We start from the raw sequence: 23,814 nt of genomic DNA, 5'->3' as shown, positions 1-23,814 counted from the left end.
ACATTAACATTAAACTTCATTTGAACCCATGAAGCAGCCAAACAATAACTTTGCCAAGGTCCCTTTATTCTGGTCAAGTTACATTTTTGTTTTTGAGTGGTTGGGCACAACCCGACCACTCTTTGGAGTTGTTACGATTAATCTGTTTCTCTTTCTTTCTTTTTTTCCGGACAATACTTCTTTACGGGTTTTCTCCTAAATGGTTTATGATATGAACTTGTAACTTTCAATATATATCAACCCTCATCCCAAGCAATTTAAGGGCCAAATTTTTGAAACTAGTTTCGGCTATATATCTTTAGAACTAAATAGAGTATCGTGTTCGTTTTTGCTTGAGGTTGTAAATGATGCCTCGGGCAACATTTCTCATTCCCAGACAAAAAACTGCTTGACCTTCACTTCAGATGTTACCGGAAGTGAAATAAAAATTGAATAGAACTCGAAAGCGAAAGCTCTTTACTATAAGCAAATAATATGGAAGTGTTTGGAATGGAATAAAGGACACCAAAACAGCATTATGACTTCATCATTTGAAAGAGCGCCCTCTAGCTGTACATCATATAGGGTTTCCTTTTCTTAATTTAAAAACCATCCGTCCAAATTTAACCAAATCACCCCTCGTTATTTTTTTATCAACTACATGTACATAATTCTAACTTTGCAAGGTTTCAAAATTATGACGTCATCAGACCAGCAGTTTCTGTAGAAAGAATTTAAAAATGATCATTTTTTAAAATTCTATCATTTGATCCCTGTCTTATGACTTTGTTCGTAGCCCAAATAATGACATTCGTTACAATATGGACCTTTCGATCTTTAATGCTGTGACGTCATCAAAACGGAAGTTAGGTGTTATTAATACATACACTTAAATTTTCCATATTTCATACGTTATTTTAACTTCATAATGAACATAGTATGTGTCCTTTTGTACTAAATTAGTATTCACTTTCCCATTTTGGACTGATAAAGTCATCAAACCAGAAATAACTTGTATGTGAATATAAAATGTGTACTGAAATTTGATACTTTTTGTTTTAAACAAAATCATTGATTTTACTGGAAAGGTTAAATTTTTGTGATCCTTAATTCTGACATAAACTTATTCAAAAATTAACTGGGCTGTATCTAATGAAATACATGTAGCTGTCGGCCCAACCACTCTGCGTTTGTATCTCAACAAACGCCTTAACCTCTAGTTTGCTTTGTTTCTTACATGGAAACTCTTCCGACTTTTTTTCTTTACCATTTCAGCGTGTTCAAGAACCATTTGCAGTTTGAAACATTGCATCAATAAAACAAATCCAACACACCTGCAATCTCTTTACATGTTAGGCCAAACAAACAAAAATTTGGTCTCTGGTCAGCGTGCGCATCGATTTTGATCATGCACGTCAATTTAATTTTTTTTTTCAAATTTTCCTAGGTAGCGACAACAGCGCCCTCTATTGCCGCACTGTTTCAGATTTTCATTAGCAGCTCGACATCGTACCCACAGTGATAGATCCGGTACGAGGTTGATGTTGAACGAATGATAGTAGACCATGGGTACGAGGTAGCTGCCAGCTGATCAACAACAATGGCGGCTAGTCAAATACTACACACATTTCGAAATGATGACATGTGATGTGTGTAAAATGGGTGAAAAATCTTTAAAAGTACGTCAAAATCTAGCCTTGGTCAAGTCGCTAGTTGTTTTTTATCCGGCCGTAGTGTGGTATAATGCATGCAGTCATAATGTCTATGCGCTATGCATGCAGTACAGTGCATTAAAAATACAGCGCGAACAGCGACCTCACGCGGCCACTATTTTTATGCAAATCAGTTGGACCCAATATAGCGCCTTGGTTCAATCGTCCATGTGAGGTTTTGGAGGTGGTGCTCATTATGTTAATAGCCTTAGCTGACCTTAAATGTCGTTCTCTTATTGGTCGATCGTGCGGGGAAACTTGCTTAGTAAAATGTGGCACCGTACATAATCCATACATGTACACGTACACGTTATGTGTCTCTCTGCACACGGCACCAATGCGCACAAACTGTGGTTCCTGTCACGTCCGCAAAAGGCGAATAGCTAGCTGTAAACAATTTGATGACGTCCGGATTTACCAAGGTGTGATTGGACACTCCACATATTAGCCCCGCCTACACTTATCTGTATTCGCATACGAGGTCGTGCGCTAGAAATCCAGCGCAAAATAAAGAAAAACATAAGCGTTTGCCGACGATTGAACCAAGGCGCGATATTGGGTCCAACTAATTTGCATAGAAATGGTGGCCGCATGAGGTCGCTGTTCGCACTGTATTTTTAATGCACTGCATAATGCATGGCCCTAGCGAGGATATGGTTTACGCGCCACGGCCGGGATGAATAACATTTAGCGCCTTGACCAAGGCTAGTCAAAATCGTACATGTTAGGAGCTCTGGGAAGGACACAAAGGCAAATGATGGAGGGCACCAAGGCAAATGAGGACACAAAAAAGCCAATATTACCCACCAATCCAAGCTTGAAAAAAAAAACATAATCAACAAGAAAAAAAATACAGTCGTGCGACTTCCAAATAGTTTGTGCTGGAGGGCAACTAACACAAATAACAGATGAAGACTTCGACTAAACGAAGATTATATTAACACATCTCAAAACAATTTTGAATATCTTTAACAACCAACTTTTCTCACAATGTTGATCAAGAGCACTGACAAAAATATATCAGGCTTGGACTGGATTCAATGTTAAAACCTTATCTTAGACATCATCTCTTCCAGTGATTGAGTTGTGACTGCTCTAGCATGCTTCTTTGTAATATACTCACCTACAGTGCATGACAACAGGGTTGTCTTCATTTGGCAAATACTCTCGGAATAGCTGGATCATGTCCATGATAGGCTGGACTGTCTTAGGCACACCATGGTCAGGCCAGGCTGTATAATGAAACTGATTCAGCACCCTCTCTTGCTGTTCACATATAAAAACAAAAAACAACACAAACTAGTGCTTTGCCAATTTACAAAAAAAAAACAGAACAAAAGGCTTCAGACCCTTCAATTATTGCCTTCAACTCATGATTCTAATAATTTGTTACAACTTGGGAGACTTTGAATCAATGTTCAGGCTTTTTAAATTCAAAGATGCACAAGGAACGACACCATGATGACTTCGCATTTTCGTTCATGACTTTGCACAGCTTTTGACTTAGATATTCAAACAGATCTCGGAATTCAGGCTCAGCATTTCTCTACATACCACGCTAGTATTTTCAAATTCAACTATTTTACCACACCTCCATTTATAGAAGATCCATTATTTTTTAAAGTTTGAAATTTTGAAGTAGTGCCTGCACTGCTATTTAGAGAAAAAAATGGACAAACTTAAATAATTCACACAAAACTCTAGAAGGGTGAAGCTGGCCACCATGGCTCGCTGTTGAAGGCAGGAAGGGAGGCCGAGGGAATGGTACAGTAGGGTTGGGGATGGGCATGATGGAAGGGATTCAGGATGATGTGCCAAGGTGTAGGGGTCAGCTTTTAAATGCCAGCAAAAAAGTCAATAAATGTCCTTACAAATACATTTGTACATGGGCTAGCAGTCACCGCGTTGTGGGGAAGTTTTTCATTGTTAGGGTAAATTAAGACCTAGCTGGGGACTTTTTGCAGACCCCACAGCGTCTTTGGTCCCCATATTACCATGGGAGAACTTGTGTGTAGTCCCCACAAATGAGGTACCAGTACAAGAATGGTTATTAGACACACCACCATCACCACACCCCCCAAATCTTACCCCATCCCCAACCCCACCCCTTCCTCCCCCTACCCATGCATCCCCACCCCACCACCTACACATCCCCACCCCACCCCAACTCCAACCCCTACACCCACCTACCCCACACCCACCTACCCTACCCCCTACCCATCCCCACCCACCCCTACACCCCACCCAAGCCCCTACTCCACCCACTATCCCCCACTCCACCCCCACCCTCCCCCACACATCGATCCCTACCCCACCCTTACTCCCATCCCTACTCCAACCCCATAAAACTAAAAGATCAAACCAGAAGCACATGCCCATACACATGAATGCTCCCCCAAAATTACACACATACATGTACAATGTACCGGTAGTACATTGGAAATTAATGCATACATGTACATGTACATGTACATTTTATACCCGTATATGTACATGTACATGTATCGGTACATGTTATACCGGTACATGTATATGTACATGTACATGTACATTTTATACTGGTACATGTATATGTACAGTGTACATGTACATGTACATTTTACACCGGTACATGTATATGTACATGTACATGTACATTTTATACCAGTACATGTATATGTACATGTACATTATATACCGGTATAAAAACTTTAACATTTTCTTGAATTAAAATTCCTCAATAAAATCATAACATTTACTGCAATGAAATGAACCTACAGTACATGTAATTAGAAGTTATACAGATGATACATGTAAACTACATTTCTTTTTTTTAAACCAAATTAGCTAGAACCAAAACCTTCAACATTGTAATCTGAATGCAGATGGCCGGACCGCGCCGCCGGACGGACATTGCGACGGACAGGCTCACATCTGCTTAGCAGCTCGCCAAAAATCACACATTGATGTCTTCATGGTTAATAAGTATTTTATCATGTCCAGAACAAAATGTCTTTCAATGTTCGTAAAATTAAATTTTGTTTTGAGCATTTTGCTCAGGGTAGTCTGTTTGACATAAGTATGAAGTATTTCCATTCCATTTTGTGTTATGAAACCAGGAAATGAATTGAAAATAATTTCAATACCAGTTAGCTTCAATGACATGAATTTGTTAGATAAAGGCAACGTACACAGAGAAATCAAACTGAAGGGTGCTCCATGTATTACACATTCAGCATCTTGTTGACAAAATGCACATAACTTTGGCACTCAGTCATCCTGTTAAGCCTCTCATGAATTATTAATGTTAACCCAAGTTACAATGAACTCTTGCACTACAATTTACACAGTAATTCGAAATTGTTTTGAAAATCATGATTTTCTTTGCATTGTTTGAGCACACTGCAAATCAATAAATGCCAATTTATATTGTCTTTAATAAATTACTATAAAACAAAAATAGAAGTTTTCCTGGGATAAAAAGTAACAAGACAAGGTGGAATGGGACATGAAATACCCGCATGTACGTGTTTACTACTACCATTTGGGGGGGGGGGACGAAGTGAACAGTGGGCTATGAATAATGTTAAATTTTGTTGAAAATGTCATTTTTATGGACTCAAAGGTAAGATCAAACCTGTTAGAAATGTAACACGATGAGAAAAATACGTAGAAAAGGGATTTGTGTCATTATGTTTTTATAGACCAGACACGTGTCCGTTCTAGGCCAGTGAAATTGCAGTAGCCAAGGTGGTGCTATTCATCAGCATTCTGGAATCACAATTGGAATAGGTGCATAGTTTTTGCACAGAGGAGGGGTTCTAATTCAGATAATTCAGCCTCTCGACCATCTTACCCCTCCCCCTAAAAAAAGTTGCTCCATGGTACTTTCATTTTCAAAGCAAGTTCTACTTCATTCCAATGTCTTTAAGTGCCTACCTCTTGATTGCTGACTTTCAGTGTGCGAATCATAAAATCCTGAGTTACTCTCAACTGGCTAATCTGCAAAAGCATAGCAAACATGGAGAAAAATAACAGCTAGAATGTTGAAACCCCATGCTTCCTTAGTGTAGTGGCCTCATTTTTGTCCAACCATGAACTTGATCAATATGGAGGGCAACCTGTCAACCAAATTTTTAGGAAAAATATTTAAATTCATTGTAGTCAGGAAAAACAGTTGCATATACATGTACATGTAGTTATAAATGCAATTTTAAGTGCTCATGTGCATTTAGCTTCATTATGGAAAGTGAAAGGGACAAGCAGTGTATTGGTAATATTTTTGGTTGATGTTTCGGACAAATTCTGTTGTTGTTTTCATTGCTTGTAAGATAAAACCTCCAGAATCAATAGCAAGACCCGTAAATGTACATAGCCAAAATTGGTAAAAAGAGGTCATAGAAATGTTTCACTTCTTTTTTATTTGACTGCCTTTCGTATTTACTGAAAAACAAATACAAAACGAAAATTTGCAATTGTTCACGACGTTTGGCTGTGAAGAGTTAATAACTGGCTGCAGTGAGATCTGGGCAACCAGTCAACATGGCAATAACTTGGTTCAGGGCAATGCCAGCATGATGTCATGTCCATGACAGAGCTTTTATTGAACTCAGCGAATAAACCATACATCCATCATCTAGTAATGGTCAAGGAAAATACAGACCAGGACATTTTGGATCATATCTCTGAATCGTTAATTACATATCTCAAGATTTTGTTGCGTTTCTTGTGGCCCCTCTTGTTTTTGAAATAAGAAACAAACAATTTCCATCCTTTGTTACTCTTAATCGTGAATAGCTTGGCATGACAGCCTGTACACTGTATGTTAAAGCCAACATGTTTAAAACATTTTTTAAACGACATCACAAGGTAACTTGCACTTTGAGTGATTTCTGGAAAGTTCTTCAATGTTGGTTAACTTTTGACAGGTACAAAGAGAGTGTGTACTGTTAGCATGAACAGTTTCTTGCAAAATGTTCTGAGAAAGTGTTGAGTACACTTCCCTTAAATCTATAAACCTAGACAATTCTGTAAAATTTTGGTATTTCTAGACTCCAGAGAGCAGGTACATGTAAGTTGCGCAAATAAATGTAAGTACTGTAGTTATGCAATCTAGTGAGAACCAACTGCACCATTACATTTTGAAACAAAACTCTTGTACTTACCAAGCTCACTGTAACATTTCCAAATTCTTTTGATTCATTTTCATCAGCCCAGTACTTCTCACATTTGTGCTGGTGAAGAAAAATATAATTTAAGGTTAACAATCCCTGACATATTAAGTAAGAAACAGACTAAAAACTAAAAATCCTTTCTTTAGAGAGCACTTGCTTGTGTTCTTTTATTTCATTAAAATTTATTTGGTGACAGGCAAAAAAATATCCTGTGGGTTAAACACAATCTTGCAATATTCACAAATACACTCAACCAAAAAACAAAGCCCCCTTAATTAATACCTTTTGTCTAACTCAAAACTACTGAGCACATCTTGCTCAAATAACGACTGATCAGTACAGAAACTCCTTAGCAATCCAGCCATATTCTGTTTGGCCCAAAACAGTGATAATGTGTACAAAATTATGCAATTTATGACAAATGGTACCGAAAACGTTGCACTTTTGTATATGTGCAAGGTGAGGGTGAACCACAACTCGCACATATACAAAAGTGCAACTGTTTTTGGTGTCATTTGTCATAAATTGCTAAAATTTGTAAACATCACTGTTTGGGCCAAATAAAGAGTATGGCTGGATTGCTAAGGAATTTCTGTACTGATTAGTCGTTATTTGAGCGAGAGGTGCTCAGTAGTTTTGAGTTAGACAAAAAGTATTGGAAGGGGGGGGGGACTTTCTTTTTTGGTTGAGTGTAGTACCTTTCCACTTTCAAATTCGTTACAGGCCATGATAACCACCTCCACCCCTGTATTCCACAAAAGACGCCAAAAGTCAACGACCGTGTGCGGTAAAGGACCTTGAGCTGCAATATACACATTCTTACCATCAATCCCCTGGAAAGGAAATTAGGGAAGGAAGAAAATATCAATTTCAATTGTATACATACATAATTGTATATACTGCAGGATTACATGTACATGTACTTGTACCGGTACATACCGTTCATCATACCGGTATCAAGTGTTTGAAACAGACAGGTGAGATGGGCGATATACTAATTAGCAGAAATGGGACTATTTTCTATGTCTCTGCTGGAAATGATCCAAATCTACAAAACAAAGTGTCTATGCCCTTGCTCTCATCATGGACATATTATTGCAGCAGGAAGTCACGATACGGACAGTGGGGAATAATACCGCAGTGTTGTTGCAAGGATCAACCAATCTCTATTGAGAATTCAAGTTTGCTTGAAAATGACAAAAAAAATACACTATTCTTATTAACTGTTCGCAAGTTGAAGGAGAGGGAGCAAAATTTGAGAAACCTCCCAGAGTTTCCATCTCCTACAATGAGAAGTTCGAGTTTTGATCGAGCACACCTTGCACATAGTTGTTCTTTGTTAAAGAAAATAGACCCATCTTTGATATTTCTTCAAATTAATCATGATAATGTTGCGTTGAATATTCCATTGACCACTGTTTATGAGGCATATATGTAATCAGGGTGATGACTGTCTGTGCAAGGGTCATTCATTTTAGCCCAGCTACAGTTACAATCTGAGGCATCATCCAGATGTGGTGTGTCCTACATGTATAATCAGCATAGTTTCTCCTATCCCTTATCAGCATAGCAACATCCACCCATCTCTGTTGATTTGCAAAATATCAACACTCAGTATCCATGGTAACATGGCTAACTGCATGTATTATTAACTTTATACTTTATAGGAAATGCTCAAAATGGTTTGGAACAAGAATATTAACCCTAACTCCTGGAGCTCTTTTACTAGAAAGTATCCTGAATCCGCCAAAATCCACCAATTTTGTCATGCAAAAAATGCTGGTATCCTAAGTCCATCAGAATCCCCCAGTGTAGATACTGGAGGTATCCTGAATCCGCCAAAGTCCACCAGCAAAAGTTTTGATGGATTCTGGCAGATTCATGATACCATGGTGGCATAAAAAAAATACAGCATGTTTTTCCATAGAGTTTTCAAAATCCATCACCTAAATTTCTGGTGGATTTTGACGGATTCAGGATACCACGCTCGCATGAAAATTGTGATGTGTGTTGTTGCATAGGATCCATAAAAATACACCAATGCATGGCGACCCCAGCATGGAGTACCAAAGTGAATACATCTTGCGCACAAAATGTGTGTGAAAGACATTAGCGCGTGTTTCAGCCCGTAAACCATAGATAGAATGAAAAGACTAGATCGGCAGCGCGTCCACACGCGCCCATTCACTGTGAGATAAATCTCCGCCATTTTGGTTGTCTCTCGTAGACGCTCAACAAATTAACGTTAAGTAATGGAGCTAAATGTATCTTTCCTCCAGCACGTGACCTAGCTCAACGCGCGCGAAGCTAGAAATGCGCACCGAGTATTTACGCGATGCGCACACATAATTATTAGCGATGCACATGGTGCTCTTTGCGCACAAACGGCGTTGCGTTCGTCACGTTTTCGTGCATTATTTGTATCTTTCCTCCAGCACGTGACCCGCCATGCAAGTCCACACGTGTGGACGCGCTGCTGATCTAGTCTTTTTATTCTATATCTGTGCCGTAAACCCACACACGCGCGTACTCCATTCGTTTGCCCTACACTTTCTGGTTTTAAATGACGTCACACTTCGGTACTCATTGTCTGGATGGGTTATTAACACAATCCATTGTTTATATGCTGACGCCTATTTATAGCCCCAGTCACAAGCGCCCATCCACCCAGTACATGTGTGCACATGTTTGTACAGTATGTGACAGACTTGGCAGGGCTAGTGCCAGCAGTATTGACCACAAACATTGCAAAAGAGTTAAACTGTTGAGATCCTGAATCCATCAAAGTCCCCCAACAGCTCAAAATAGAGGTATCCTGAATCCATCAAAATCCCCCAGTTTGTGCAATATGGAGGTATCCTGAATCCGCCGAAATCCCCCGAAACAGGGGGGTTGATTTTGATGGATTCAGGTATGTTAATGTTAAGCCATTTACCTTGATGTAGTTAGCATTGATGTAGTCTGATCCTTCAACACCTTCTGTCTCGGGTAGTACAATACGAGTGTAGTCAACTGAGGGCACAAACGGACAAGGTTTTTTTTCACACCCCCATAGATAAATACCATACATGGAATAATGTAACTAGTGCATCAGTGTCCAATATGCCATGAGGCCAAATATGTGTGGAGTGGCATAATAGACCCACCTTCATATATTCCAGATGCACACTAAACATACAAAGCAAAGACTGTGAAAATGTTTTAGCTACATTGTGTATCAAGCTACATTTGTATCATAGTCACAGAGGCCTGATAAAAAAAGGACTGAGATTTAGTGAGTCAAGTAGTGCTTCACACATGTACATGTACATGTACCTTAGCTCACGTCACAACCACCTTCCGGTAGGCTTCCATACTGATAAGGTTGTCATTCTTACAGAGATGTTAGGAAAAAATCAGTGGAGGCTGACTTTTTGTTGAAAAGTGTGGCCTGGCTCTGGTGATACGCTGTGAAGTTCACTCATTTATTTTTTTAATTTATTTATTTATTGGACTATTCAATTTCTTTAACCAAGGTATGCCCAATCAGTTTAAAAACTGGTTTCCATCGGGGCCCTACATACATTACAAATTATTACATAATATTAAGTAAAGTTAAACTCATAAGAAATTTTTAGACGATCATCAATATTTACAAACTTACAAGTATTTCAGAGATATTACAGAAATAAAGCTATATACACATGTTAAACATTCAAGTATAACTACAAGGCATGAATTACTGATCACGGGGTGGACGAAAACTCCACGAAAACCCTTTGGGGGAAAAAAACACAGGGAAATTCCCGATCCAGCTCCAAATTAATACCATGGCAACAAAGTTAATAACTCCGTAGAACAGCGCATTTTGACCTGAATATCACTAATTGATGGCTTTGCGTACAATGTAGTTCTTATTTGAATGGCTGTAAGGAATCTATACAAAACTTTCTCAATTGTTCAAGCAAATTATTCCCTACATTCGTACCACTTGCTCGAAACTTTTGGCATAGCATTCCTTTTTGGCAAAAGGGACTTTCAATGCCTTGTTAGTTGATTGTCTTGTTTCACGAATCTGTGTAATTGGTGTGAAAAGATTTCCGTCCAAAACCGAGATTTTCTTAAATCTGAGATTTTCGGCTATTCTAACATTTTATGATGTCCATAATTACCAAATTTCGAGACACAACATTCCATCGTTTGTTAATAATGTTAACTGCACAAAGTGTTGAAAGTGCTACAAACTAAGTTTTTCGTTGTGACGAAGTGACGAATCTCTTTGTGTCACTTAGTCTCATTGAGTTTACACGTGTGCTATATTTAGAAATATGAAGCCTCCACGATTTGCGTTTTGACGAAGTGACGCATCTGCGTTCTAAAAATGTATACATTTTATATACGCGCACGCACTGTGTACAAACATATGTCTCAGTTATATATTTTTCAATTCTGGGGGAGAAATGAACACAAAAATGCCACTTGAAAAATCCACCAACTTCAAACGCAATTTTCTCAAAACTCGGTTTTGCATCTTTGTGCACAGATGTGTCACTTCATCAAAACGGTGACGATTTGTCATGTACAAAGGAGTCATTTTATTTAGACTTTTGAAAACAAGAATATCCTTTTTATACTTAGCTCTTTGAATTTTATTTCCACAGATGTTTTCGAAATTTTAAAGTCAGTGAACCCAGGCAAGGCAAGCGGTCCGGACGGTATTCCTGGCAAATTGTTATGTGAGTTTGCGCAGGAGCTTGCACCTTCACTCACTGCAATTTTCAATGCTTCTCTCATGCAAGGCAAAGTTCCTTCTGACTGGAAACTTGCAAATGTCACTCCGGTTTTCAAAAAGGGGGACAACAGCTGCGCTGTGAACTAACGTCCCATATCCTTGCTTAGCCTGGTCTCCAAAGTTCTTGAACGGTGTATTCATAAGCAACTTTTACCATTTCTGCAACCACTTATATCTGACTGCCAACATGGATTTATGCCTAATCGCTCTTGTATCACACAATTAGTTGAATTTACCCACAACCTTGGTTCTAATTACGACAGGGGGTGTGATACTGATGTGGTTTACCTGGACTTCTCAAAGGCTTTTTACTCCGTCAATCATTCTAAGCTTATTGAGAAGCTCAGGTTTGCTGGCATCGGTGGCACACTTCTTGCCTGGTTCCACAACTACCTAGAGGGCAGATTGCAGAGAGTGGTCATCAATGGTGCTCATTCAGACTGATTACCAGTCACCTCTGGTATTCCGCAGGGCTCAATCATAGGACCGATGCTCTTTGTTGTTTTTATTAATGATATGCCTACTTGTGTCTCGCCAGATACACGAATTGCGCTCTTTGCTGATGATGCAAAATGTTATCGCACCATAGCCACCAATGACGACCAAATAGCTCTGCAAAATGATCTCGATGCCATTTTTAATTGGAGTAAAACTTGGGATATTGACTTCAATGCTAAAAAATGTGTTGTGCTACCTGTCAAAACCCGTAAACAACATCATGTTGCCCATTTTGATTACGAACTTGGTAACCATAGTTTACTCTCTGTCGATAATATGAATGATCTTGGTATTATGGTGACCAACAGTTTGAGTTGGAAGTTGCACATCAACAAAATGGATTGCAAAGCCAACTGCATTCTAGGTATGATCAGGCACACTTGTTTTGATGTTCACGACACTGTTACTCGTAAAATTCTTTATTTAACGCATGTTAGGCAAAAAAAAAAAAATTCGGTCTCTGGTCAGACCAAAGTTCTGGAATTGACGCGGCCACGCGGCTTTTTTTTTTTTCTTCAAGCTTGGATTGTACAGACAAGGTGGGGTACTATTTTGCCTTTTTGGTGTCCGCATGTACATTGGTGTCCTCCATAATTTGCCTTGGTGCTCTCAATCATTTGCCTTGGTGCAATTTCCCATTCCTTGGTGCTCTTTGGTAAAAAAAATTGAGGAGGTACGGCAATAGAGGGCGCTGTTGGAGCTACCGCAGAACATTTTGGGGAAAAAAAAGGATTGACGTGCATGATTAAAATCGACGCGCGCGCTGACCAGAGACCGACTTATTTTTTTTTTGGCCTTGGGCCCATTTTGGAATACGGGTCCGAAGTTTGGAATCCTCATGCTAAAGGCCTTAACAATGCGATTGAAAAAGTTCAGAGACATGCCACCAAATCTATTCTGAGAAGTTCTGCCTCGTACGAGGAGCGTCTGAAAGAGTTAGACCTCCTAAGCCTAGAAGATCGTCGCAAACTCAAGACCAATGTTCTCTTTTTCAAGGGCCTCCAGAATTTGACGTCTATCACAATTTATGATAAGGTCAGCTTCCGCAACACTGATTTCCACAATCTGACATCCTCCGATTCTCCCACTTTTATTCCCAACAAATGTAAAACTGGCATTTTTAGGCAAACTTTTTTTAACCGCATAAACAACTCCTGGAACGAAATTCCATCTAACCTAAGAAATCCACAAGTGCTTTCTTTTTTTAAATCGGGCCTACATTGTACTTGACCACTACTCACTAGCCAGTGATGTGTAATTTGGGTAGAGTTCACCCGTATATTTTTTATTATGCTAGTGCAAAAATTTGTGGCCGCTTTTAATCGTAGTTTTTCCTTTTTCTATTGAGTTTTTTCTTTGAACAGTATTTCCTTGTTTTCTTTGATTGTTTGCTTGTTGTTGTCCTTGTCCCCTGTTTTTCGGTTTTGATGTGTGAACAAGAGTCCCCATTTAGTGGGCCTGTGTGCCTGTTCGGGGTTTCCCTTTTGCACCACATGTCATTTCTAATGTATTTGTGCAATGAAGGTAATAAAATAAAATAAATAAAATAAACTCTTTAAAAAAATGGGACCCAGTTTATTCTAGCAAACATATGCACTGAAGGGGTGAGGAAGGTACATTTAAGGATCGTCCGTGCGGCTTTCTTTAGACATTTGTGGAGAATATTGTTGTGAGATAAATGTATCTTCCTCCTCATACAGTACAACAGTATTTAAAAGTTGGCATAACTGAGCTTACAACAATTGTGTGCAAGCTGCTTTGGGTATTAACATACCCAATTTAGACGAAACTATTTTTCTTACATTCGTGTATGTATTTATTAACGTGTGGGCCCCAACTTAATGGTTTGTCAATAATAACTCCCAAGCATTTACAACACTTTGCTATTAACAATGAGACTACCAGTATCAGCTATGTACATGTTCAATTGTATTGGAGATTTCTGCTTTGAACCAATCAGCATGCATTTAGCATGCATGCAACAATTGCTACATGTTAAAGTAGAGTCATCTGCAAACATCAACAAAAATAGTTTTGGGGATATAAGATGGTAGATCACTGGTGTAAATAATGAATTAAAGTACACCTAAGAATGACCCCTGCGGAACAGGGGTCATTCTGGCGACCATCTGGCGACCTCCCAGATGATGTAGAATCAGCCTGGTCCTGCATATCCTCAAACATCCCTGAAACAGCTGATGTAATAATCGGGAGGAAACAACGCCCGAAACAACGCCCAAAATAACGTCCTTGGCTTAACGACGCACATGACCCTCCCCTACCCCACCCTACCCAACAAACTGAAATATTAAACTACCGGTACATGTAACTAAAAGATCAAATGCTTACATTTATGTACATGTACGACATCACCACCATCACCACATTCCCCCACCCCGTTCCCCACCCTTCTCCCATCCCCTTCCCCTACCCTTTTGGAACAAAATTCGGCAAGTCAGAATTCTGAATAAATTAAAAAAGTTTCATCCCTGCTCTACATGCATTCAATAAAATCTACATCAAGTCTACAGTCTCACCCCGTTTGGTTAAATGAGTGTTTGGATTTGGGGTTTGTTACCAAATTTTCCTATAGATGCAATGCATGCATCAAATATCCAGCCAAACCAATACATCTATGTAAATCATCAATGAAGAGCATTTTCTTTTCCGTCAATTTTGCCCCCCCCCCCCCCATTTTATTAAGCAAAAGTTTTTCTCGAAATAGCAGAGAATTACAGAAAATGTTCCGTATTATTTGATAGGTTCTGCAGTTGTATGGGTCCCATATATGGTACACATGCAACTGAATGGGAAATAAGGAATAGGACATATTTCTTTCATAATTTCAAGGTAGTATACTCACATGGCAATATATCTTTGTATCTGTTTTTGCGTATGTTGCAGTCACGTTCCCCTTCCTGAGAAGGGTAAGTCTTTTCTGTCTTATACCTCATAGACTGCTGCTTGAGTGCCTGTAAATTATGCAAAACAACCAAAAACAAGATTACATGTACACTGCTCCCCTTAGTAGCCAATAAATGCAACTTACATGTGACAGTATCCACGTACAATTAGTTCCCAGGATGTACCAAAGATAAAGGAGTAAGCACTAGTGTTGGGCGGTTCAAGAATTTCTGGAGCCGGTTCCAGTTCTCTAAAAAAGAAGTGGTTCTACATGTAGTCGGAACCAGCTCCCGGAAAATTCAATAAAACACAAAAGCCCTTGCAATTACATGTAAAGTAATGGTAAATGTGTCACCTTCAAGGTCCTTGCTCCGTGAATTTTGGTGTGCAATACATGTTATTCTATAATGATTGGCTTTTTCTAGCGAAACTATGGATATTGTGTTATTAAAAGCAAATTTAAGAGTTTATTACTTTATTTTCTGTTCCTTGCCTATGATTTTGTTTACTGCGCCGACCGCCGACCGTGTAGAATGATGCACCACACACGTACCGGTACCGGTAAACACGATCGGAGCTGGCTAATTGTACCAACGTGTACCTGTTGTACCCTGGTCCATCAGAGCCGATTCCAGCACTCAGGTCCGGTTCCAAGCATGCTCGCACTAGGAGTCAAGCTTACCCAGCAGCAAGTAATTTGTACACTGAATGCGTATGCGTAAGTTCCCCGCTAGCGAGCTGCGGGGTTAGGCAGTCTGATAAAACCTGACTCCTATGATATGACCAGAGTGCTGAGTAACTTGTGATCTCCGCTGGCTGCACTGCAGGCATGCTTGGACCCGGCTCTTGAGTGCTGGAGTCAGCTCTGATGGACCTGGGTACAGGTACAAATACCCGGCTCTGAACGAGTCATGGATCTACCCAGATGTTAAATTGCATGAACATGAATACATCCAGTACCTCAGGTTGCTCTGGTAAAGGTTGGTGTGACGGCAACTTGATACATACACCAGACAAAGTTTATACAGAGGCAACTGGGCAGACCGGCCAAATGAATAATTTTAAAGATCATCACCTTCATGAATACAGAAGTATAGGGCCAATTTTTATTTCTACCATGGAAAAAAATCCTGATGTCTCGATGTACTGGGACGGTGCGGGTAGCAGTGTCGGTAACAACTCGATTACTCGAGTACACACAGGTACTCGGCCCGTACTCGACTATCAGTCCTCAAAAAAATGCTGGACTTGGCCCGTACTCGATTCTTCATACTCGAAAAACCGGACTGGACGGTTTGGTAATCGGTACTCGACCCCAGTAATCGGGAGTACACATCCAGTTCATTTCTTTTTAATCGATTCAATTGCTCAACCTGGAACGCATTGCTAGTACGATGGCGCGGTTGCAGCCTGCATTACGGCTTAGTCTAGTTCCCGCCTCCCCAATGTTACTAACATTCATGAATTGGGAGCTATCCGCGCTCATGCTTCTTATGTTCGTTCGCTCATCTCTTCACAGTTTTTCAATATGTAGGACTATTTGTGTACAATTGAAATAACAAACAACCAGCAATTGAGGTCTCGCTTTTTGGTTGGTTTTGTAAATTTTGGGTTTTTCTTGGGTACTTTGTTGTCTGGAAAAAGGTTTCTTCAAAATAGCTAATACTTCAGGTGTCTTTTTTTTTTTTTACAGGTGAAAACAAAGAGTGCCAGTTCATTCATTGATTTGATGAATTTTGTTTTTTATGAATTTTTTATTTGTTACATTGTTTACACTAATAAAAAGTTGTTTAGTGTCAACCAGTTGGTAAAGAAGATAAGATAGCATGCTGTGTTTGTTTCTATTTTATTTAATTTATTCGTTTATTTTGTTAAATTGATTTGTGTACTTTTTTGGTATTGTTCTCGAACTCGGACTCAGACTCGAACTTAGGTACTCGGCCCAGTACTTGGCCTTGAATGGTTTCTTACTCGGTGCTTTGGACTCGGACTCGTCATAGTGTACTTGGACTCGGACCTGGACTTGACCCCTAAAGTACTCAGAGTACTCTGTACTCAGCTTACTACTGGTTCAGACGAAATTGAATGATCAACGTGATACATGTACTTTTAATTTGCATGCATTTTTACAGGGACAACTGCAGCTAAAAGAGGATAGAATGCTCGAATATTGAAATTGAATGATTCTTTTTTTGATTGGTGAATGACGATCTGTGTGATCTTTCAATTTCAATCTAAATTGAATGAGCCAGGCGTCAAATTAAATGAAAACTTGGTGAAATTGGCCAGGAAAAATGTTTATTCACATATTTGGGTATTTTTTGGGGGAAAAGTATATTTTAGGGATTCTACTTACCTGTCCTTGCTTAAATAACATTTTCTAAAGAAACCGGATGAGTATGAGGACATAATAAAGATCCAAAATGGCTACCTTTTACTCCAAAGTTGCGCGCATTTACATTTCCCCCAGATATCATGAAGTAGTCTTGACAAACCTCAGTATTGATGAGCTTCAAATTCACAAAGTTACTTACTTGCACAGTAACAAAACTAAATGGAAATCGTGTGAAAAATGAAAACATCTTGATAGTTAGCCCAAAAAACAAAACAGGGGGAAAAATAAGGTGTCCGTAAATTCGGATAAAAATTAGCCTAACGTGGGAGACTTGAACAAGTTTAAGGAAATCCACAAAACTAAGAGATTATTGTTGCTTACAAAAAATATGTCAATGTTGAAATGTTGTTATTTTACCAATGAATTTGGGAACTTGTTCAAGTTTCCCAAGTTAGGCAACCCTTACCCTACCTTTTAGCCCATTTTACAGACACCTCGTTTGTCTTTATTTGCTGGGCTAAATATCACAATGTTATCATTGTTCACATGATTTTTCCATAAGGTGTTAATAGAGTAACTGTGCCAGTAAGCAACTTGGTGAATTTGAAGCTAATCAATACTGAGGTTTAGCAAGACTATACTGAATGATCTCTGGAGACAAGATAAATGCACACAACTTTAGGGTATAGTCATTTTGGATTGTTAGTACATTGTTTTGTATGTCCTCATGATTATTCAGTCACTCATATGCGTTATGTTAGAAAGTTAAACTGAAGTAGGATGTACTACTTGGATTTTTTAGGACTTTTATATATCATTCTAGGGACCTTAGGGCCTAACCTGGCCTATAGAAATGCACTGTGGTAAAAACAATTCTGTTGCAATTTGAGTGAGGTCAAACCTTATTTTGCCTGGACTAACTGGATATTGCATATATTCTGCAATGTTCGAGAAAGTGTCTGAAGTAAGGTGCTCTCTACCATGTGTCCACAATGCAATATTTCCGGCCGGACACGCGAGTGTGGAACAGATGAGTTCCAAAGTTGTTACAAAATACAAAAATGAAAAATAGAATTAGCTGTTGCAAACTGCTTACCAACCAAAAGGACCTATGGTATAAATGCAAAAAAATAGTTAGTGGCCTGACGTTTCGACCCTAGCAGAGTCTTTCTCGAAGGCTAAAAATGTTTAGCCTTCGAGAAAGACTCTGCTAGGGTCGAAACGTCAGGCCACTAACTATTTTTTTGCAAAATACAAAAATGAAATATTTTCAGCCCTCATCATGGTAGTGGATTTTTCAGTGTCGCTCGACAGCAGGTAGCTTACCTGGCAAAATGGCCTACAAGTTAAAAACATGGCCGAAACATCTGAAGCCCATACTTATGTATGGTTGTAGTGGGTTATGTCCTGCCGAAGCAGGCAGGGATTTGAGCTGGAGAATTCAAAGAAACTAATAAATCGTCGGCTGCACCACGAACCGACGTATCGCATTTTTTTGTGTTTCGAGAAAACCCGATTTAAAGTTGGTCATTATTTTGTAGGCTCATTCCATATACTCCCTGTGTAAGAATTCAAACTGTTTCGTTTTTGCTATTAAATTATAGATTGAACTTTATTGTATGCAATCCGTGTGCATCTGAGTTGCTTAGTTTTTGAGAAATTCAGTTCCAAAGTTATTTGTCACTTCGTGAAACAGATTTTTATCATGTTTATTGTATGTCATACAACGCGCTTAATAGTGGCCGTGTGCCAGATACGGAGATACGTCGGTTCGTGAAACGCTTAATTCAAATTTTTCATGTCAATGCGCCTTTGTGACGTCATAGCACTATGGGAATTAGCGTGTGAAGTGGCGTATAGTGGGGCATTTATCATTTTTTAGAGATATGCCACACAGTCTAATTAGCGTTCTTAGTTAATTAGAACTCCGATCGGAATAAAACTTTCTGAACACGAGCACTTTGATGAAATAATAACGTTAATGACAAAAACACAATTGAGCAAAAAATTGAGATACGCCGGTTCACGGTGCGACCGACGAAATGTTCCATGTATCAGTAAAAAAAAAAACTAAAACGAAAAATATCAAGCCCATTATCACGGTAGTGGATACTACCTGCGGAACTCTTATAACTGAAGGTCTTCCCGGGTGAATTTTCCCAAGAAAAAAATCAGAGGAGTTGTTGAGGATGTAAGACACCTATCCACATTAAAATAAAAATATTGTGATCATTTTAATGTTGGTTCTGTAGCGATAAAGATGCCCCTCCCAGGCCAAAAGCATCGGACCCATGATACACGTACTGTACATGCCGTGCATGAGGCCTATAGCGTGTGTACAAAAACCTGAGTGGGTAAAATGCGGAACTTTTTTTTATTGAAGGTCTTCCAGGGTGAATTTTCTCCAGAAAAAAAATCACAGGAGTTGTTGAGGATAATACACTTATTCACTTTAAAACTGTATTATTGTGATCATTTTTAATGTTGGTTCTGTAGCGATAAAGATGCCCCCTCCCACGGTATCGGACCCATTACACGTACTTTACATACTGTGGCGAATTTTTCCTGGGAGTCGAATTCAAACTTGGAGCCCCAGGAATAACGACACCCGTCTGAGGCGAACGCACCCGGTTTCCCAAGTCCAAATGGTACCTTAGACCCTAGAAACTACTCGCGCAATCTAATGGCCCTAGGGAATGAGCTCGTTTTGGGGAAAATATACCGCTAACTGGTTACTGATAGTCTGTGCTCCGAATTACTCTGAAATTAACTCAAATCTGACTCAACTGAAAGCCTCTTTAAAATAGAATGACTGAAGAACCTCTACAAAAATAATGAATGACTCGGCAGCCTAACACTGGCCAGACCACCGATGTTTACATGCAAGGTCACTGGCCCCACGCTGTAAGACTCTGTGTTCACTTGTCTCGATACTTGAATTCACAACGGAAGTTAGCCGAACAATCATGGGTTTTTTCACTGAGCGGGTTTTCTTTCCAACCCAACACTGTGACCCAAAATGCATGCACTCAATTCCTTACTCTGTGTGAACCAAGTATTTCAACACTACTTTACAACAACAAGTCTCAAGTTAAACTAGAATAACGGTACAAAGAGACCGTACAAATAAACAGTACAACTAAACAGTACAATTTAATAATTCCCTCAGCTTACGCTGTTCACTATCGGCGTACACTCTGGCTTAGTACAGGAGAACAATTGCGGCCAATCTGCTATGCACGCGCTAGCCAACAGCGGAGTACGGTCAATTCCTCCATGACTCCAAAGACGATGGGTAAACGAAACGCCAAAACCGCAACTGACAGCTTTGGACCGAAATACCACTCCAAACTCAAGAATTACTCACTTCAGTCGACGTCTCTAGACCAGGGTACTCTGGCTTGACTTGAACTCACGCAACTCCGGCGAATATACGAACACAAAGTGGCACTGGCATGTCTCAAAAGTTTGCTCTGAACTTTCTCCAAAAACACGAACCATGATCTCCAACTATGAACTGATTTCTGAACACGAACATGAACTGATTTTCCCACTCCGCGCACGGCTTTTTATATACCGTGGGCGAAACCGCAAGGCATGGCTGAAAGCCCCGCCCGGCAACAGCGTGGGAAAAGCAGATTGACTTCTACCGCGTAGACTGGCGCTTGTCCACACAGTCTTTACCATGAAAACAATGACTTAACATAAGCCCCTAAAGTAGATTCTGGGTTACCCGTTATTTTATGATTAATATAAGACATAACAATTACGTCTATTAACAAGAGCTGTCAATCAAAGAATCAGATTTGTTCCCAGTCGCTACCGCTGTCTTGTCACAAAACTGTGCATTAGGCCTATAGCGTGTGTACAAAAACCTGGGTGGGTTAAACATGGAACTCTTATCACTGAATGTGGAAAAGCATCAGACAGACCAATCACAGGGCACTTTGATTGGTCAACTGGATTGGTCACCAATCAAAGTGCCCTGTGATTGGTCAGGTGACAAATCAAAGTGCCCTGTGATTGGTCTGTCTGATGCTTGCCAGGAAACAGTCTAGCCAGCCATGCACCAGTCTACTTTTCCTGAATTCAAAATGGCAGCCTCAAACAAGGTGTTTGTGACAAGGATGTTTCCCGAATTGAAGGTGAAATTTCTCTTTTCTTCCAAAAGTTATGTAAACCTAACCACCACCATTTGTATATTTCCAATTCCCACTGAAGCCTACAGGGTCGCATAAGGCAGTTTGAAGACTGTTTTGGGGGTGAAATCTGAAGATTTTGATTGAGGGCACGAGTGAAAATGGTCAAAAACAGTTATTAGTAACGCAATAAGGCTACGTACCAGTACCTAGGACTCTACTATAGCCCGACCATGTCCAAATGTTAAAAAAGGCAATTCGTAGAGTCCTAGTTACTCGGACTACTCAAGCCCTAAATGACAACCCAATGATAAAATTTAGGGCTGGGTAACTCCAGCTACAATTTATGATGATTTTAGGACCGAGTAATGGGATTTGAACGTCAGTCTTTTTTCCAATTGAGTATTTTGTCTCTGTTCAGTATAATCTTCATTGTTTTGCAGAGTTCTGCAGAGTTCCGCACGTTCTGCAAGTTCCGCAAAATACAGTCGTTTTCCTAGTTCCGGATTTGTCCTAGTTCCGGATAGCTTCAAATAAAAACCTACCTCTTTTGGATAAGTCTCCAATAAAAAAAATTCGGACGATGTGCATTTTGAAAAGGAAAATGTAAGCTCCTTGATTACACAAAGATTTTTCCGATAAAATCTTTAGAAGAGGAATTTTGGCCAGATTTCCGACTCGCACTTTGACATGTTTGGACGGTTTGTAGAAAATCGAGGGAGCTGCGAATCGACGATAAATTTTCTCCTCGTTATATCACTTGAACCGTGTGATTTCGAATATTTTGTTCACACACTACAGTCGTATAAACTATTCCATCGAATGCTTGTTGAATCAAAAATAAGTTGTAAAGTCGCAAATTTTTGAAAATTCACAAACGAATGACCGTATGCTTTTGCCTAGTTCCGGATAGCGCGGGCACTTACGACCCAACTACACGTGCGTTATCATCGATTTTGTGTGACGTATTCTGTGCCGTGTCAAAAGATTTTCGGTCCGTGCGTGAGTTCGAGCCGTTGCGCTGCAGACAAAAGTTTCAAAATCATTTACGTTTTTTTCTCTTTTTAAAATTTGCTGGAATTCTCTTGAATGAATTATTTTTGGAAAATGAAATAATACTTTATCAGAAGATAAGCCTATGCTTGATTTGGTTGGTTCTGGCTGAAAAAAAAAATTCTCGCGTTATTTTTTTTTTTCGCGTGAAGCAGTTTTGATCGATTCGGAACTGATTGAACCGATCCGGAACTAGGAAAAGTGACATCGGTAGGGCCTACTTTTTACGTCGTAAAATCAAAATAAAAAGAGCTTAAATTTTGAAAATTATTTCGTGGTCTCTCTCCATCACTCAAGGTAAACTTTTTAATCAATGTCACTTGAATTTGTGGAGTAGTTGAGCCGAACGCAGCCTGAATGATGTTTGCTATCCGGAACTAGCTTGACTAGGAAAACGACTGTAGTCTGTAGTGTACTCGTTGCCGTAAAACATTACGATCCCGTCCGTTCACAACTTGACATGTTTACAGACTTACGCGTGTAAAACTTTATTTCACCACTCACCATGAATTCCTTCAGAAATCCATCTTCACCGTTCGTAGCCAACACCCGAAGATGTTCCTCGTGTTGTAAAAACGCTTCCAAACGTTCTCTTTGAGACATTTTAATAAGAAATCATCTAATCATAATTTAATAATAAACTGAGTAAGCTACTCTTGCTACGTAAAAGTTTAAAATTAAAGCTATAGTTTTACTAGTTAGCTTCAGGCGCGGCGCGGCTAGCTCTAGGGGAAGAGACACTGTGCATCTTTTTGTACGGTGACCTGTGAAACACGATTACGTCATCAAATTGAGCTATGGGGAAGGGCGCCCTTAGCGGTAGATAGGTAAACGCACGTGTAGCTAGCTAAATAACGTTAGCTCACCCGGCCGAGTCAACACGGGTAATATAAAAGCTGACGGGTCAGCCACCACAACCGGATCGAACCATGGAGCTATAAACATAGCTCCATGATCGAACGCACCCCTCGTGTAAACTGCGAGCGAGATTTCATTGATCAGTTAGGAAGAAAAAACGTTAAATAGCCGAATACACTGGAAATTAATTTTAAAAATGAAGGAAACGAATACATGAATAAAAGGGGGATAAATGGAGACCTGTCAGTGATAATATAGAGTGACACGTTGAGATTTTTAGCAACTTATCAATATCTGAGAATATAGGTTTTCTCGGTCAATTTCGGCAAATGAGCAGCCAATTTAACCACTACGCTATTCTATTTCGCGCGAAATCAAATGCTACTGAAAAGGGTCATTCGATTTCGTTTTA

General features: G+C 39.5%; 1 protein-coding gene across 3 annotated transcripts in view; it reads right to left on the bottom strand.

Annotated features, from left to right (window-relative positions):
• LOC119741208 overlaps window positions 1-23,291 on the bottom strand; it is a 42,004-nt gene extending 18,713 nt beyond the window's left edge. Inside the window, exons 1-7 of one of the 3 annotated variants that reach the window (XM_038216944.1) lie at window positions 23,049-23,290; window positions 14,977-15,085; window positions 9,780-9,856; window positions 7,543-7,677; window positions 6,836-6,904; window positions 5,610-5,672; window positions 2,815-2,957 (exon numbers count right to left, since the gene is read on the bottom strand). In XM_038216944.1, the coding sequence (XP_038072872.1) occupies window positions 2,815-2,957; window positions 5,610-5,672; window positions 6,836-6,904; window positions 7,543-7,677; window positions 9,780-9,856; window positions 14,977-15,085; window positions 23,049-23,147 (695 nt within the window). In that variant the 5' untranslated portion in view covers window positions 23,148-23,290. Of the gene's footprint in view, window positions 1-2,814; window positions 2,958-5,609; window positions 5,673-6,835; window positions 6,905-7,542; window positions 7,678-9,779; window positions 9,857-14,976; window positions 15,086-23,048 lie in introns of those variants that run through there. The other 2 variants (XM_038216952.1, XM_038216960.1) reach the window with 2 other exon arrangements.
• Window positions 23,292-23,814: the final 523 nt, after the last annotated feature.

Source organism: Patiria miniata, unplaced genomic scaffold (genome assembly GCF_015706575.1).
Source record: "Patiria miniata isolate m_02_andy unplaced genomic scaffold, ASM1570657v1 HiC_scaffold_11, whole genome shotgun sequence".
Lineage (NCBI taxonomy): Eukaryota > Metazoa > Echinodermata > Asteroidea > Valvatida > Asterinidae > Patiria > Patiria miniata.
Note: the sequence above shows the minus strand (reverse complement) of the source record. Positions and strands in the feature narration are given on the sequence as shown.